The 17,412-nt window shown below is 58.0% G+C and overlaps 2 protein-coding genes across 15 annotated transcripts in view; one reads left to right on the top strand and one right to left on the bottom strand.

The window, feature by feature from the left end:
- COL18A1 (collagen type XVIII alpha 1 chain) overlaps nucleotides 1–2,739 on the top strand; it is an 84,919-nt gene extending 82,180 nt beyond the window's left edge. For 5 of the 6 annotated variants that reach the window (XM_034654413.1, XM_034654396.1, XM_034654381.1 and 2 more), the window contains 5 exons: nucleotides 280–312; nucleotides 1,124–1,360; nucleotides 1,585–1,782; nucleotides 2,094–2,209; nucleotides 2,361–2,739. In XM_034654413.1, the coding sequence (XP_034510304.1) occupies nucleotides 280–312; nucleotides 1,124–1,360; nucleotides 1,585–1,782; nucleotides 2,094–2,209; nucleotides 2,361–2,574 (798 nt within the window). In that variant the 3' untranslated portion in view covers nucleotides 2,575–2,739. The remainder of the gene's footprint in view (nucleotides 1–279; nucleotides 313–1,123; nucleotides 1,361–1,584; nucleotides 1,783–2,093; nucleotides 2,210–2,360) is intronic. The other variant, XM_034654389.1, reaches the window with a different exon arrangement.
- Nucleotides 2,740–5,050: 2,311 nt separating this feature from the next.
- Nucleotides 5,051–17,412, bottom strand: part of SLC19A1 (solute carrier family 19 member 1) — a 25,143-nt gene continuing 12,781 nt past the window's right edge. For 6 of the 9 annotated variants that reach the window (XM_034654348.1, XM_034654327.1, XM_034654335.1 and 3 more), the window contains exons 4-7: nucleotides 17,204–17,396; nucleotides 15,254–15,308; nucleotides 14,649–14,790; nucleotides 12,326–14,298 (exon numbers count right to left, since the gene is read on the bottom strand). In XM_034654348.1, coding sequence (XP_034510239.1) covers nucleotides 14,112–14,298; nucleotides 14,649–14,790; nucleotides 15,254–15,308; nucleotides 17,204–17,396 — 577 coding nt within the window. In that variant the 3' untranslated portion in view covers nucleotides 12,326–14,111. Of the gene's footprint in view, nucleotides 5,903–12,325; nucleotides 14,299–14,648; nucleotides 14,791–15,253; nucleotides 15,309–17,203; nucleotides 17,397–17,412 lie in introns of those variants that run through there. The other 3 variants (XM_034654362.1, XM_034654370.1, XM_034654377.1) reach the window with 3 other exon arrangements.

The following is a 17,412-nucleotide window of genomic DNA, read 5'->3' as shown; positions in this document are numbered from 1 at the left end:
GTGACGGAGAGAGAGAGAGAATGAGCATGAGTGGGTGTGGGGGGGGAGAGGGAGAAGCAGGCTCCCGCTGAGCAGGGGGCCCGACGTGGGGCTCGATCCCAGGACGAGCCAAAGGCGGACACCTCACTGACGGAGCCACCCAGGCGCCCCATCTCCCACTTTTCAAAGTAAATGCATGAAAGGTGCTGCGTGTCCGGCGCTGCCATGCCGGCTCCCACCGGGGAGGGCAGGGTGCCTGGCATCAGGGGTCGCCGGGGTAACCCCTGCATTTTCTTCCAGCTGGAGGCGCGGACGCCACTCCCACGCGGGACGGTAAGGAGCCGTCTTCTGCTCCGCAGCTGAGAGGACGGAGGACAGCCCGGGGTGCTGGGGCACAGGGTGTGGGAGGGGGTGCGCAGACCACAAGGCTGCCTCCTTCAGGTCACACTCACCGCCCTCTGAGAGTGTCCGCCACTGAGATGGACGGGGNCTCTTTCATTCATTCATTCATTCATTCATTCATTCATTCATTCATCCATTCATCCATCCATCCATCCATCCATCCATCCATCCATCCATCCATCCCAGGCCGCTCCCATGTGGGAGGCACCGTTTCAGGCAGGGACACGTGAGGCCCCTGCCCCGTGGAGCTCACGGGTGGGCACAGGTGGCAGAGATGATGGACAACAGGCACTCCATTTTACTGCAGATTATTAACAGCGGGAACCTAGGAAGAGGGCACAGGGATACAGGCAGGCGCAAAGCACGAGTCGCGTCAGAAGGCGTTCCGTGCTGTTGGGAATTGGATGGGGTGCAGGTCGCCTCCCTGAGGTGCGGTGCAGCAAGGCCTAAGGAGCGGAGAGCGTGGGTGTCTGTGCGGCAGTGAGGAGGGGCTGGAAGGTCAGGGGTCCTGAGCTTGGGGGGTGGTGCTCAAGCACAGGGCCAGGCGACCCCTGAAGGCATCAGGCTGGCAGGGCTCCCGCCCTAACCCTCCGGGGCACCCCAGGGTCAGCAGATGGCCTGGGGCTGGGGAGCTAGAGCACACGCGGGGGGTGCAGATGAAGGGGGTGTCCGGACAGGCCGCCAGCAGTCAGCCCATCGGTGCAGGAGTGGCCCCTGCCACCGTCTGCCTCTCCGTCTGCAGGACAACGAGGTGGCCGCCTTGCAGCCCCCCGCGGGCAACCCGTACCCCCGGCGGGAGCTCACCCACTCCACGGCGCGGCCCTGGCGGGCAGACGACATCCTGGCCAACCCCCCGCGTCTGCCGGACCCCCAGCCCTACCCCGGAGCCCCACACCACGGCTCCTACCTGCACTTCCAGCCGGCTCACCCCACTAGCGGGCCCACCCACACCCACACCCACCAGGACTACCAGCCGGTGGTGAGCAACCCCCTGTGGACTCCCGGGGCTGCGGGGAGGGCTCGCTGGGCCTGGGACTTGCCCTCTGGTGGTCTCCGAGAAGCGGGAGCCCCTGGGAGGGATGGCAGGCAGAGCCTGAGGACTGGGACTTGCCCGGGAGCTGGGCGGGGGTGGTGGCCCGATGGTGGCTGCTCCGGAACCCTCCGCTGGGGCTGGCGGCTGACCCCGAGGTGGCTCTCCGGCAGCTGCACCTGGTGGCGCTGAACAGCCCCCAGCCGGGAGGCATGCGAGGCATCCGCGGGGCGGACTTCCAGTGCTTCCAGCAGGCGCGCGCCGTGGGCCTGGCCGGGACCTTCCGCGCCTTCCTGTCCTCCCGGCTGCAGGACCTCTACAGCGTCGTGCGCCGCGCCGACCGCACAGGCGTGCCCGTCGTTAACCTCAGGGTGGGTGCGGCCGCCCCAGGGGTCAGGTGGGCCCCCAGCCCCTGAGCCGCCTGCCAGGGGTCCCGGTGTGTCATAAGGGGCGTCTTCGGGTTCAGGCCGCGGGGCCAGGCCCTCACGTGCAGCTGCCGCCTCGGAGCTCACACTGGAAAACGTCGATGCGGAGCCTCGTGGCCCCCGCGCCTCCCGCCCACCATCGTGTGCTCCTCGGCCAGACTGGGTCTGGGGCTGGGGAGGGGGCCCTACGAGCCGGCCCACCCTCTGGCGGCACATCTCCGGGGAGGGAATGAGCCCCACTGTACTTCCCTCCGCAGGACGAGGTGCTGTTCCCCAGCTGGGAGGCCTTATTCTCGGGCTCCGAGGGCCAGCTGAAGCCCGGGGCCCGCATCTTCTCTTTCGACGGCAGAGACGTCCTGCAGCACCCCGCCTGGTAGGCTCCCCAGGCTGTGCCCCGGAGCAGAGGCAGCAGGGGGTGTGGTCTGGGAGGTGGAGCCCCAGGGACCAAGGACGCCCGACTCCCCGCCCTCGCACCGGCCCCACATCCACCCCGGTCTGAGGCTGATGGCCGCTGCGTCTTGCAGGCCCCAGAAGAGCGTGTGGCACGGCTCAGACCCCGGGGGGCGCCGGCTGACCGACAGCTACTGTGAGACGTGGCGGACGGAGGCTGCGGCAGCCACGGGTCAGGCTTCGTCGCTACTGGCCGGCAGGCTGCTGGGGCAGAAAGCCGCGAGCTGCCACAACGCCTTCATCGTGCTGTGCATCGAGAATAGCTTCATGACCTCCTCCTCCAAGTAGGGGCTCTGCCGGCTCAGACGGACAGGCGGACAGATGGCCAGAGGGGCGGCCAGGAGGCAGGAGCATCTGCCAACACCCCCAGGGTGGGCCCCCGGCTGGGACACTTTCCTGTATGGTTCACGTTTAACGTAACCCTCAAGAAATAAAAGGAAGCCAAAGAGTGTATTTTTTAAAAAGTTTAAAACAAAGCTTGGTGCCAGGACTCTCTCGTGCCCCCCCCCACAGGGACCTGCCCCCTTCCCTCTTGGCCCCAGTCAGACCAGGGGGTAGACCCCATCCATGGCAAGGGCACTCACTACCCTGGGGCGGGGGTGCATGCCCCTGGGGCCCTCTGTGGCCCCCACAGGTGCTGACTTGGCTTCCTGCTGGCCTCCCTTCCTCTCTGGACCTGGCCCAGGGGCTGCACAAGCGGTAATGGGCCCTCCCTCCCCCAGGACTGTTCGGGGGCTCAGGCCACGGGCACAGTGTGGGTCACCACTCGGCCACACCCAGGCCAGGGCAGTTTCCAAAATCAGCGCCTCCCCCCACTGCTGACCCCAGGCTCCTCGAGGCCCCCCAGGCTCTGGCCCTCATCCCAGTACCACTACAGGCTGGTGGCTCCCTCCCCAGCCCTGCACATGGGGCCCACCTTCAGCTCTGGGTCCCACTGGCTTCCCAAGGGACCCATGAGAACACGCTCGTGGCGCTCGGCCCCCCACAGCCTTCAGGGAGTTTTTCTTAAATAATCCCTACCCCCAAGGCGGGGCTCAAGTCCTGCTCGGTGGGGAGCCTGCTGCTCCCTCTCCGTCTGCCCCAGCCCCACCTCGCTCTTGTTCTCTCTCAAATAAAATAAAACCTTAAAAAAAAAAAAAAAATTCAGGGGGCGCCTGGGTGGCACAGCAGTTAAGCGTCTGCCTTCGGCTCAGGGCGTGATCCTGGCGTTGTGGGATCGAGCCCCACATCAGGCTCCTCCACTATGAGCCTGCTTCTTCCTCTCCCACTCCCCCTGCTTGTGTTCCCTCTCTCGCTGGGCTGTCTCTATCTCTGTCAAATAAATAAAATCTTAAAAAAAAAAAAATTCAGACGCAGATAGGATGGCCATGCCTGCCCCGGCTGGGACTCCGCTGCCACGGGGCCTGCCTCACTGGGCCCCATGGAGGCGGCTGCATGGAGGAGGCACTGCAGGGGACATTCTGAGGTGCAGCTGACGATCTCTGGGGGAGATGGCAGGGTCCCCCCCCCCCACTGGCAGCCGTGCTGGAAAGGTGGTGGGCAAGGACCCCACTGCCTCAGCTCTGCGGCCTGAAGCTGTAACCATAGGAGCCGATCCAAACAGGCTCCAAATAAAGACGGCCTTTTACATGCACACTCGGCTTGCACGGGCCTTCGTGACAGGAGTCAGACCCCTGGGAGCCTTCATCCCAGCTGGAGGCTCATGCTGCGGGAGCACAGGTGCACGCCCAGGTGCACGCCCAGGTGCACACCCAGGTGGGCGTGGTGCACGCAGACAGATGCCGCCGGTGCCCCAGACCGTTCTCTGAGGAGCCTCCCGGGGTGACCAGCAGCCCTCACAGGCTCTTACTCCAAGGCCGCATAGGTGGTCTGTGCCCCGCACCCGTGCTCCCCTATACCTGCTGTGGCACGCAGACCCAGCTGTGAAGCCAGGAAGCTGGGCGGCCACGGATGGGAGGGTTGGCAGGGCCGGGCCGGGCAGTCCCAGGGCGCACAGCAGAGCCCTGCATCATGTGTGCAGTGACCAGAGGTGAGACACCTCCGCCACCCACCAGGTCCTGCTGGAGCTCTGAACTCGGACGGGAACGGCGCTGCCCCTCCCCCACAGGGTCCACGGGGTGCCAGGGTGAGTGCGTGTGGATGCCCGACCCTCCCCCCAGAGCAACCCCCCATCCTCGGGGCAGACCTCCAGGGACCCCTGGGTGCAGCAGGCTCCAGCAGCCCCTCTGTGGCCTTGCAGCCTCTCCCTGCCACAGTGGCTCCAGCAGCCCCCTCCCCTCGGGTCCCACGGAGCGCAGGCACTGCTCCAGACAACGCATCAAGGACGTGTGGGCCTGGAGTGGGTGCCTGCCTGTGGCAGGGGAAAGGGGCTGCCACCCCTTCCTTGACCTCCTGACCACCTCCTCCCACTCCCATCCCCCAGGCCAGGCTAGGGCAGCATCAGGAGCCCCTCCACGCTCGGGGCTTGTGGTCGAACCCCTTCAGGGAGAGCAGACGTCTTGCATGTCGGAAGGGATGCAACGGGCCCTCAGACCCTGAGGTGGTGTGCTCTGGGCGGGTCCCGTCTGGGCTGGCCCGTGAGCCCCAAGCCGCCAGCAGTCACCCGTGAGGAAGATCAGTGTTAACCCACTTCGGGAACGGGCAGGACACTGGTGGGCATGGGGGGGAAGTGCGGCTCCAGGGGCCCCAGCGTCCTTGCGTCCACCTGGTGGGAAGGGCCTGCCACTGGTCAATGTCCAGCTTCTCCCACAGAAACAGCAACCCATTAAGGTTTCTATTTAGGTCATTTTTTTTTTTTTTTTAAAAGAAGCGCATCGTCTAAAACAAGTACCTGGACAACGGACCACAGGCCACAGGAACCAGGGCTCCCAGCCTCGCGCTGCAGAGGCCAAGTCCCCATCCCAGTCACTGGTCCCCAGGGACAAGCAGGGCCTGCCACTGGGGGGAGGGGGGAATGATGGTGCAGAGGCCTGGTGGGCACGTGAACCCCCACTGCCCACCACGTGTGGGCAGGGACAGGCCAGCCCTCAACGTCCCAGCAGCTGCCTGAGTGTTCCCCGCAGGCAAGGGGACAGGGCCAGAGCACCAAGCAGGGCAGAGGGGCACTGTCCTTGGGCCACCGCAGGGCAAGCCAGGGCCCCTCCTGAGGCAGGCAGCCCCTGAGGTGCAGATCACAGGGAGGTACCAGGGAGGGTCCCTGCTGGTCACTGGCTCCACACACTGACCCCTGGAATGTGGACGAGGCCAGAAACCTGGACTGCTGACACCAAGGGGCGGGCCACCTGCAGGGGCGCAGAGGGAGCGTCCGCACTGAGATGCCAAGGGCCCGGGAACGGGAGGGTGCTGGCGGGCGGCCTCTGGCGTCGGAGGGTCAGGCTTTGGCCTCGGGCTGCTGGTTCTGCTCCTGGGAGGCCAGAGGCGGGGCCCCGGTCTGCAGGCTGCTGAGGCCACCGTCCTGGACACTCAGCATGGGCATGACCTTCTCCTCGGCCAGGCTCCTCAGCTCCGGCGGCTGGGGCGCATGGTGGCTGTCCCGCAAGTGCCGCAGGACCACCAGCACGGCCCCGGAGAGGTAGGCACCGAACAGCACCAGAAAGTACACGAAGTAGACAAGGAACTGCAACAGAGAGGGGGCAGGGGCGGGGGGAGGGTGACCTCAGCCCTGGCAGGGGAGGGGTAGGTGAGCCGCAGGGCGGGGACTGCGGAGTNCCCCCCCCCCCCCCCCCCGGCTCTCCCTCCTCCTGCGGAGGCCCAGGGAACACTGCAGGGGTGGGGGCGGGTGGTCAGGGGACAGCCCGCAGGGGGCAAGGCCCACCCCCTGCCCTCCTCCAGGCCACAGCCCACGCAGCCCCAGGGGGCTCCCACCACTTTCCCACAGAACCCTGGCACGTTTCCTGCAGCCGCGTGGCCTTTGTCACCCACCCCAAGGCGCTCTGCCCGCTCTGTGACAACAAACACATGCTTCCCCTCGTGGGCCCCGTTCCCACGGCTGCCGAGGGCTCGCGGACGTGTGTGCGCAGAGCCCGGTCCAGAAGAGGCAGCCCGAGGCACCGAGGCCCTGCTGCACAGCCCCGAGCACCGCGCGGGCTCCCGCCCCAGGGACAGGTGCAGCTGCATACGTAAGTCCCTCCTTATCTCACGACCCCCGGGGCAGGCGGTGCTGGGAGGTCTCCCGCATCTGTGGGCCAGACCCGAGTGAGTCCTGCCCGAGACCGCAGCGCTCTGCTCCCCACGGGCTCCTCTCTGGTGCCCTTCCAGGAAAGCTCATCTTTACAAGCAACACTGGGAATCGAACCGTCACGGGCTTTGCTTCCAGGGGGATGGAGCTGAGTGTCTTCCCTGTTCCTCCCCCAACAACGGCTAGAACCCTGGACGCTACACACAGGACACACACAGGCGGTAACGGAGAGCCGGAGGGCGCTGCACCAGCCAGGGATGCTGCAGGCTGAGGACAACATGGCAATGTGTCCCCTGAGCTTTTTAAACTTTGCACTGTGCTTATTTTTAGATCTGAAGAAACCAGCAATCCAGAAAAGCCAGCTGATGAAGGAAAAAACCACAACAAAAGCTGTTCTTTCCGGTCAAAGTACAAGGAGAGGGACAACCCAGGACAGGGACCTGAGAGAGGGGAACCACTGGACTCCAGCCAGACCCCACCCCCATTACCCAGACTCTAGCCAGACCCTACCCCCATTGTCAAGACTCCAGCCAGACCCCACCCTCACCGTCCAGACTCTAACCCGACCCCACCCTCACTGTCCAGACTCTAAACCGACCCCACCCCCACCGTCCAGACTCCAGCCAGACCCCACCCTCACCGTCCAGACTCTAAACCGACCCCACCCCCACCATCCAGACTCTAGCCGGACCCCACCCTCATTACCCAGACTCTAGCCAGGCACCACGCCCCTGCCGGTGGTGGTGGTAAAGGCATAGTGGGAAGCTGGAAAATTCACCCCAGGAGAGACCACACAGAAAGCCTGGACTTTCACTCCCCCAGGTGCTAACAACCCCAACTCCCTGCCCTGCAGAGGGAGGACTCTCACCGTCACCCAGCAGCAGCAAGAACACCCCATCCATCCACCCCTGTCCCGTGGTGTCACCGGAGGCCACGTGGGAAGCGGTAACAAGGCACCCATACCCCTCCTAACTGCGGGAGGCTGGAGGCCAGGTGGGGAGCTGGAACTCCCATTCCCACCCAGCAGTAATAAGGAGGCCCCCATCCACCCCTCGGTCAGGAGGGCTGTGTGGGGGCCTGTTACCCGGCTGTAACGAGGCACAGGCTCCCAACTCCCTCCGCTAGGCCAGGGTCGGGGGGGCCAGTTAGGGTGGAAGGTTTCAGGAAGATCCAGATCTCATAATATCCAAAATGTCCAGGTTCCGATCACTCAGCATACTTAGAACCACAAAGACCTCTAACTGAATGATATATAGTCAACGGACAGGGACACTGAGATGCCACAGAAGTTGACATTATTGGAGAAAGACTTTAAAGCAGCCACGGTACAAGTGCTTCCACAAGCGGTGACACACCAGAGCAGATGAAAACGTCTAAGAAAAGAGACAGGAGAGATAAAGAACAGTTCGACCTGAAAATGCCACAACCAAACTAACAGCTCAATGAATGGTCTCAACAGCAGAGCAGATGGAACAAAGAAAACAAGCCGTGAACTAGAAGACGGGACGACAGAAATCACCAAATCTGAACAGAAAGAAAACAGACTAAAAGAGTCATAAGCAGAGCCTCATTCCCTTTAATTACAGAAGATGTGATGCTGGGTCATGGGAATCCCAAAAAAAGAATGAGGATAGGGCTGGAAAAGTACTTGAGGAAATAGTGGCTGAAAACTCCCCAAATTTGGTAAGAGACATAAACCAACAGATTTGAGACACCGAGGGAATCACAAACCAGACAAACACTAAGAAAACTAGACCAACACACCGTATTTAAACTTCTGAAAGCAAAAGGCAAAAAAAAAGGAAAAAATCGTGGTAAGAGAGAAAGTGGATTCTTCATCAGAAGCCATGAAGACCACAAGGAAGGGACACATTTTTCAAAGTTAAAAGAAAAAGCTATTAACGTAGAGGCCTATATCCAGTGATAATCTTTAGAAATGAAAAGTAAATCAACACACTCTCAGAAGAAGGAAAAACTAGGAGACAATTTGTCACCAGCAGACCTACCCTGAAAGAATGGCTTAAAGGAGATGCTCTAAACGAAAGGCAATCATGAGGAAGAAACCCCGGACGAACAGGGAAGAGAAAGAACACAGTGAGCCAAATCATGGGTAAATGGAAAACTTTCCTTCTCCTCTAGAATTGTCTAAATGTTTGAAAGTTAAAGAAAAAGTTAGAACCTTATCGCATGTGGCTGTACTGTACACAGAGAAAAATACTTCAGACAACTGTACTATTAACAGTGGAAGGTAGAATGCCATAGTAGGAGGTTAGATTCCATACTTGACTCAAACTGGTCATTTAACACACAAAGCCACCATCAAAAAAACTATACTAAGAGATATACTCAAAAAATACAACAGATAAACGAAAATGAAATTCCAAAGAATGTGCAAACAATCCATAGGAAGGCCAAAAAATAAAAAGCAGTGAAGAAAAGCAAAAATGGTAAGGCAGCATAAACTCTTAATACATCGATAGTTACACTAACCATAAATGCTCTAAATTCGCCACTTATTAAGACAGATGTTGGCAGAATAGATTAAAAACAGGACTCAATCATATGTGGTCTGTAAGAAACTCACTTCAAAGAGAACCATACAGTCAGATAACAAGTAAAGGGAAAGAAAAGAATATATTGTGCAAACATTAATGAAAGGAAAACAGGAGAGATTATATTGATATCAGGTAAAGCAGACTTCAGAGAAAAGAAAATGACCAGAGGCAGAGAAGGACATTCCATTCCATAAGGATCAGAAGTTCAATCCATCAAAACACACACAGCAATTCCCAAGCATATGCAACCAACAAAAGAGCTACGAACGTGAAGCGAAAATGTGACAGAACTGAAAGGAGAAACAGCCAAATCCACAGTTAAAGATGCAGGTGCTAACAGCCCTCTCTCCACAACAGAATGAGGCAAAAATCACAAGGATAGAGAACAAACTGACAACACCATCAACAACAGGATCTAACTGGAATTTATAAAAACACTCTACCCAACAACAGCAGAATTCACAGCCCTTTTGAGGGTCCACATAACATACAAGACAGACCACATCCTAAGCCATAAAACAAACCTCAACAAATTTAAAAGGACTGAAATCAGATACACTGTGTTCGCTGATCACAAAATGGAATGAAAACAGAAATCGGTAACAAAAAAACCCAGGAAAATCTCAAAACACCTGGAAACTAAACAAAAACCCTTTGAAAAAATTAATAGGTCAAAGAGAAAGTCTCAAGAGAGCTCAGAAAATACACTGGATGAACAAAAATGAAAATGCAGCATACCAATCTGTGGGATGCAGCTGAGGCAGTACTGGGAGGGAAATGCATAGCACTAAATGCAAATGTCAGAAAAGAAGTCTCGTCATTAATCTAAGCTCTTGTCTCAAGAACCTACAAAAAGAAGAACAAAATAAATGAAAACCAAGTAGAAGGAAATAATAAAGAGAAAGTTCGAGCCGGCTACAGGAAGACAAGACCAGGAAATAAAAAGCATATGAAGAACAAAACCTCCTAGAACTAATAAATGGCCTCAGCGAGACTGTAAGACTAACACTCAAGTATCCAACTGTATTTCTATACGTTCACGACAGACACATAGATACTGCCATGAACCAAACTGTGTCCCTCCCAAAATTCACTTGTGAAAACCCCACCCCCAGCGTGACTGTAGTTGGAGACAAGGTCTTCAAGGTGGTGATTAAGGTCAAAAGGGGTCCTAACAGTAGGCCCTACTCCAACAGGACTGGTGTCCTCAGAAGGAGAGAAAGACACCAGACATGCACGCACACGCAGAAAAGGCCACGTGAGGACAGAGAGGACGACATCTACACGCCAATGAGTTCCTCAGGAGGAACCAGCCCTGCTCACACCTTGATTTCAGACTGCTAGCTTCCAGGACTGCAAGAAATAAATTCTGTTTAAGCCACTGGGTCTCTGGTATTCTGATATGGTGGCCCTAGCAGACAAATGTAGACACGAAACTTAAACACAGTATCATTCACAATTGCTGAAAACACAACAAAACACTCAGGTATGAATCTAACATAGCAGGTACAATACTTGTACTTCTACAAAATCCTGAAAGAAATCAAGAAAGTTCTAAATAAATGGCGTGATGCACCATGTTCACAGACTCCAAGACTCGACAGAGTAAAGATGTCCATTCTCCCAGAAATGACTCAGGCTTCCTGCAACTCCTAGCAAAATCCCAGCAGGAATTTCTGTAGGTACACAAAATTACTCTAAAATTTACGTGGAAAGGCAAAGAAAGTATAACAGCTGAAACAATTCTGAGAAACCATTTCAAAGCTGGAAAAACCAGTGTGCCCAATTTCAGAACTTCCCATGTGGCTGGAAAGCAGGACGCTGCAGTGACCGCGGAAGGGCAGGAGTGCAGCTCAGGGACAGAGAAGCCAGAAACGGACTCACGCGGACCTGCGCCACTCAGCTCTGACACAGGTTCAGCAGCAATCCGACAGAGAAAAGACAGTCTTTTCAACAAGAGTCTTGGCGACCCGATGTCTACAGAGCAGCCTTGATGGAAACCTCACACCTCATACAGATATCACCTCAGAACGGATCACAGACTTCCATGTAAAACTACAAAACTTTGTTTCTTCTGTTTTTTGTATTTTAAGAGAGGGAGGGGGAGAGGGAGAGAGAACCTTAAGCAGACCCCACACCCATCGTGGAGCCCAATGCAGAGCTCCATCTCACGACCCTGAGATCATGACCTGAGCCGAAATCAAGAGTTGGATGCTTAACCGACTGAGCCACCCAGGCACCCCATTTACTTTTTTTTATTATTATTATTTTAGTAATCTCTACACCCAATGTGGGGCTCGAACTCACAACCCCCAGATCAAGAGTTTGCAAGCTTTTCTGACTGAGCCAGCTGGGTGCCCCCAAACTATGAAACTTTTAAAAAGATATTGGGGAAAATTTGCAAGAGCCTGGGTTATGCAAAAAGTTCTTACACTTGGCACCAAAACCCAGAACCATAAAGGGAGAAACCGATGAATCGGACTTCACCAAAATTAAGTTTTGCTCTGCAAAATCCTGTCAGGATAGAAAGACAAGCTACAGCTACAGGGAAGGCGTACAAACCATTACAGTTGACCCTCGAAAAAAGCAAGGGTTAGAGGTACCACGTGTAACTTCTGACTCCCCCAAAACTGACCTGCTAGTGACTTACTGTTGACTGGAAGCTCTACCAGTAACACCACTGACACCGTACGTGCGAACGCGTATGTTACACACACTGTTCGTTGTTTGTTTTTTTTTTTTTTAAGATTTTATTTATTTATGTGACAGAGAGACAGCCAGCGAGAGAGGGAACAAGCAGGGGGAGTGGGAGAGGAAGGAGCAGGCTCCCAGCAGAGGAGCCTGATGTGGGGCTCGATCCCGATCCCGGAATGCCGGGATCACGCCCTGAGCCGAAGGCAGACACTGAATGACTGAGCCACCCAGGCGCCCCATACACACACTGTTCTTACCGGTAACGCCACTAACACCATACACGTGTCCCCGTATGTTACACACCCTGTTCTTACAATACAGAAAGCTGCAGAGAATACGAAGAAAACCATGAAGAAAACACATCTGTATCACCACATCTATTGGAAAAAAGTCTACGTACACGTGGACCCAGGTAGTTCACAGCGCACTGTCGACGGTCCGGTCTATATCCACAGACATAAATAGGTACAAGCAATGCTCAAAACGTTAGGCGTCTGCGTTCGGCTCAGGGCGTGATCCCGGCGTTCCGGGATCGAGCCCCACATCAGGCTCCTCCGCTATGAGCCTGCTTCTTCCTCTCCCACTCCCCCTGCTTGTGTTCCCTCTCTCGCTGGCTGTCTCTCTCTGTCACGTAAATAAATAAAATCTTTTTAAAAAAAAAACAAACAAGCCAACGAGGGCCAGCTCCCCACTTGCTGGGCCCTGGTTCCCACAAGTCTCCAGCCTGCAGTTGGCTCACTCTCAACACTGTGAGAATTCGTGAAGGTAAACCTCACCCAAGCCGAGTCTGGAGGCTGGAAGGGGGCCCTGCCACTCAACCCCAATCACAGGAGGAATGGCCAATCACAGAACCCAACAGAAGAACCCTCCGCGGGAGAGAATGACCCGTGACAGGCCCCAACGGCGGAAGTTCACGGAATCTTCACAAGAATCAGCCACCCCTGCAACTCGGCCAGTGAGAAACTGAGAAACCGTCATCACCCTGATTTCCCGCTTTTCCCCCGAAGGACTTCTGTCCTGAATTGCAATTCTTTGTTATTGCCAAATAAGCCCATTTTTGCTGTTCATTTTCAGGTCAAGACCACTTGGGATGACGTGAAGATACACACAGGCCGTAGAGAGGGAAAGTGAGCAAGAGGGGCACGGGTTACTCTCCCCGTGGACCCCATCACCGTTCCTAGTCACGACCTAACCGCCCCACTTCTCCATCTACTTAACTGGGAAATGAAACCTGCCAGAGAAAATCCAATGTATTTTTCTCTCCATCTGACCCAACACGGCCAGGAGCCACCACAGGGAAGGCCCAGCCCCTGGAGAAGAACCCCCAGCCCCCATCCCAGCTGTGGGCCCCAGGGCACAGCCCAGCTTCTAGGCACACCGCCCCTGGCCCCCAGGCTGAACAGGGCCATCAACAGGGGTAGTGACTTGACGTCAGTGTCCACAGGCAGGTCGGAGCTGCCATGTGGCTGGGTCCACTGTGCCCTCTGGGAACTGAGACGAGCCTCCATCCATCCACACTAACAACCCCGCTGCCCAGAGGGGATCAACTGGGGGCTCCTCCTGGGAGCTGCTGCTGGGCAAGGCTCCGTGGAAAGTTCTGCGGCTAAGGCTGCTCCCCTGCAAAGGCTGCTGCCGTCTGGCGAGGCTCCCAACCTGGCCCTCCCTGGGCACAGGACGCACCCCCCAGCCCCTCCTGTCCACCCCTAGGTGCAGGTGCATACGCCTGTGGACCTGAGTCTGGCTCACGCACAGTGGGGGGCTCTGCCAATCCCGCTCGGGCTGCACAGTCCCAGTGCTCAACCTGGGGGGCCCTGCTAAAGCCTGCAGACATGAGCGAGTGGTTCAGACCTTATTCTGTCCAAGCCCCACAGGCCAGTTTCTTTTTTTTTTTTTCCTTAAAGATTTTTTTTTTATTTTTTATTTATTCGAAAGAGATAGAGACAGCCAGCGAGAGAGGGAACACAAGCAGGGGGAGTGGGAGAGGAAGAAGCAGGCTCATAGCGGAAGAGCCTCATGTGGGGCTCGATCCCATAACGCCGGGATCACGCCCTGAGCCGAAGGCAGACGCTTAACCGCTGTGCCACCCAGGCGCCCCCCACAGGCCAGTTTCTAAACAGGAGGGTCTGCCCCTGCCCAGCACCTCCTCCCAGGGCCAGCTCACCCCCTCAGAGCTCGGGACTTCTCTGTGGAGCCCACCAAGCCCAGGGATGTCCGGGCTTGGGCAGATGGCGGCTGCAAGCCCCCAGGCTGAGCCCACTGATCCTGGGGCCCAGTTACCGTCCCTCCTGCGTGCCCGTCCTCTGGCTAATTCCAGCCGGCCCAGACAGGTCCTGCCTTGGCTGAGACCACCCACAGTCACATGTGTGAGTGTTCCCCAACCTCACAGAGAACAGGAACTTTCAAGCTCTTCTCAGAAGCACCAAAAACCCGCTCAGGGTTGGATGAGGGAAGGGACCGGAAGGGTCCCTTCGGCACGCACCGATGTCACCCCCACCAGCTCCACTTTGCTGTCTTGTGTATGGCAGACAGACAGCTGGCATGAGCCAGGGCCCAGGTCTGACAGGTGTTGACAGGTAGGGCAGAGATCTAAAATGAGGGCAGTGAGCTGTGACCCACAAGGAAAGGGCTCATGGCCATGCCTCCATCCTTCCTGGGACATGAGCCAGCATGGGGGAGGACGGGGGCTGGTCAGAGCTCCCCCAGAAAGGACTGCACCTGGGCTGGCCTCAGAGGTCAGAGGGCATCCAGCTGCCCTTCCCTCCCTGCTTGGGGCTTCTTGCTTCCTGCTCCGCTCCAGTCTGTGTGACTGGCCGGAAACGCCCAGCCCGCCTGCGCACAACCCCCTCCCCCAAAAGCAGACCTATAGTCCCAGACCCACAGAGTGGGAGATGCCACTGGCCAGACACTCCCAGGCAGCGAGGCCGAGATGGGCTCACCTGTGAGTGGACTGGGAGACCCAGACCCCGCTTGTCAGAAACAACGAGGGTGATGACGGTCTTGAGGACGGTGGCAAGGAATGTATTGACTCCGAAGACCAGGGCACAGAGCTCTTTAGAGAGAGAAGACGCGATCTGAAAACTGAACGAGAAAGCGGCCAAGGTCAGACTCAGCGCAGGGAGAAGCACCCACAGTCCAAAGGGGACTTGGCAAGTCCAGCCCAGCACCCAGGCCACCCGCTGCTCCCAGGCACACGCCCCGGGCTCTGAGAATCCCAGACCAAGGACAAGATGCACCCCCAGGAGGATGTTCAGAAAATCTCCTGGTAATTCTGGGGCAGAGATGGTCACCCACATGAGCACGGGCAGAATGTCATGAGCTTCTGGAAGCACAGTCATTCACTGTTAAGGACTTGATACGTTAGGAACAGGACAGTAAGACAAACGAGGAAAGCAGAGGAACGCACATGCATTCAGCTCCCGGTCCTCTGCAGAAAAACAGACATTTGAAGGTACTTCCCGTTAAAATCCCCAAAGTGCCTCTAAGAACGAGTAACTGGAGAGGAAATAGTCTAGAGCTCTGAAAAGGGAAGGAGCAAACATACCCGAGAAGCCCTTCAAGAGGATGACAGAGGCCGAGGGGCTCCGCTGTGCTGTGGTCTGGGGTGAGGACGAGCAGCGGGGTGCCAGCACGCGGAGCGAGAGAAAGAGCGTGTCAGGCAGAGGTCCCAGGGAAACCCACACCGGGCCACGTCCCCAGCACGGCAGAACGCCACGCCACCCCTCCACGTGTCCCCCGCGGTCTCCACAATCCTGAGGAGTAAACCGAGCTGCGCCACTGGCACACGGCGGAAATCTCCACCACATTCGGCTGGCCCAAGTGCAGTAGAGATCCAGCTGAGGCGGCCAGAACAAGCAGGCCGCTCACACCAGGGAGGAGCCAGCCCCACTGTCCCTAGGGAAAGGCCAGCGGGCCTGCAGGGCCGCCACGCACTTGCCGGGCACCTACTGACACCTGTTCCGAAGCACAGGCCCTGCCCGGCCGGTCCCCTGCGGGGACCCAGCTGAGGCCGCCGTCCCGAGTCGGAGAAAGAAACACGGGTAGAGGACGTTGACCTCAGGGCTGTCGCAGGAAAATACAGCACGCGCCACCCCCGTCAACCGGGGCCCCGCCGCACGGCATCAGCGGGAGCCCGATTACGTGTGCCTCGGAGATGCCGAACCGCACAGCGAAGCGCGCAGGGCAGGGGGCAGAGGGACGAGCTCCAGCCCACGTCAGACCAGACCCCCGAATGGCAGCGGCGAGGCCCCGGGTGGGAGGAGGCGGCGCCTGTCTCTACACCTGCCCGCGTCGCAGCCGAGCTCTCCTGCGGTTTTTACAACCAAGAAAAACATTCCAGGAGCAAGTGGCCGGTCGTCACAGCAGATGACCTGGAGCCCTCCCCAAGTGCTGCTGGTGACAGGACAGGGGGCGCCTGCCAAGGAAACGCTCCTGGGACATCTGCTGTGACGGAGGGTGAGGTGTGGTGGGAAGCAGGAAGACCAGGCCCGGGCCTTTCGTGAGGCGGCCCCAAGACGCCAGGAGCCTGCGGATGCTGCTTGAGCCCAAGCAGCAGTGGGGACAGAGGCTCTCACTCGGGGTGACCAGGAGGGCCCCCCGCCCTCCCCTGAGGGGTGAGGCCCAGAGGGGAACCAGGGCCAAGCAGCAGCAGAGCTGGTAAAGGACGCAGGCCCACCCGCCGGGGGCAGGGGGCACGGGGAGGGAGGCTCCCACGTGCACGTAACACGGACACGTGTGACGTGAGCACGAGTGGTATCAGCTTCGTGAAAGAGTCAGTTCAAAGGAGCACAGAGAGGATCTCAGCAAGCTGGACACGGGCGGGAGAAGGTTCTGAAGGCACAAGTGGCCGGAGGGCAGCTCTGGGGACAGCCCTGGGCAGATAGAGGGGAGTCCCCAGGGGTGTGAGGAATGCGAGGGCACCAGGAGAGCCCTGGGCGGAGGGCGAGCTGGGCCACCTGGTCACTCCCTGGCCGTGCGTCACTGCTCCGTAGTGGAAGGGGACAGGGGCCTCGTGCTCTGCAGACAGGCCCAGAGCAGCGCTTGGGGCCCTGAAGACAGGGAAGGGAGCTGGGAAGGACTTCACAAGGGCTGGTACTGTAAACGCTAAGTACCGTCTGCGGGAGAAGCGGAGGGGACGCCACGTGGACCAGGCTCTGTGCCAAGCTCAGGGTCACAGAAGCCAGGACAGGCTGTGCTGTGGACAAACGGACAACCGGGCCAACCGAGAGCACCCTGCGTTCACTGTTCCCCCCGACACAAGTGAGCACACACCACGGAATGGGCTTGGTGCTGCCCGCACACAGTTCTTCTGCTCCCCATGGAACATTCTGGAAGGGAGACCTCTTTACATATGCGGATGGCCTGCCCAGCCCCAACCGGCAGGAGAAAGGTGTGTGCCCTCCAGCCATCCACCAGTGGCCCGGGCTCTGGGAGCTGGCACTTCAGTGGCCACCCAGACCGTGGCCTCACAGCCGCCCGACTCAGTTCAACTCACGTGGCAATGGGCACCAAGAACTGGTAGGCGCCACGGAAGAGCACAAAGGCCATGTAGCACAGCCAGATGTTGCTGGTGCTGTACATGAGGAAGACCAGGATGGCCTGCACCGCCGTCACGCCCGCGATGACCAGCTTCGCCCACAGCGCCCAGCGGATCTTCACAAAGCCCGCGGAGAAGGAGGTGATGGCACCTGGGGAGACAGGACG

The sequence above is a fragment of the Ailuropoda melanoleuca genome, chromosome 1 (genome assembly GCF_002007445.2).
Source record: "Ailuropoda melanoleuca isolate Jingjing chromosome 1, ASM200744v2, whole genome shotgun sequence".
Lineage (NCBI taxonomy): Eukaryota > Metazoa > Chordata > Mammalia > Carnivora > Ursidae > Ailuropoda > Ailuropoda melanoleuca.
This window is presented reverse-complemented; position numbering and strand designations above follow the sequence as displayed.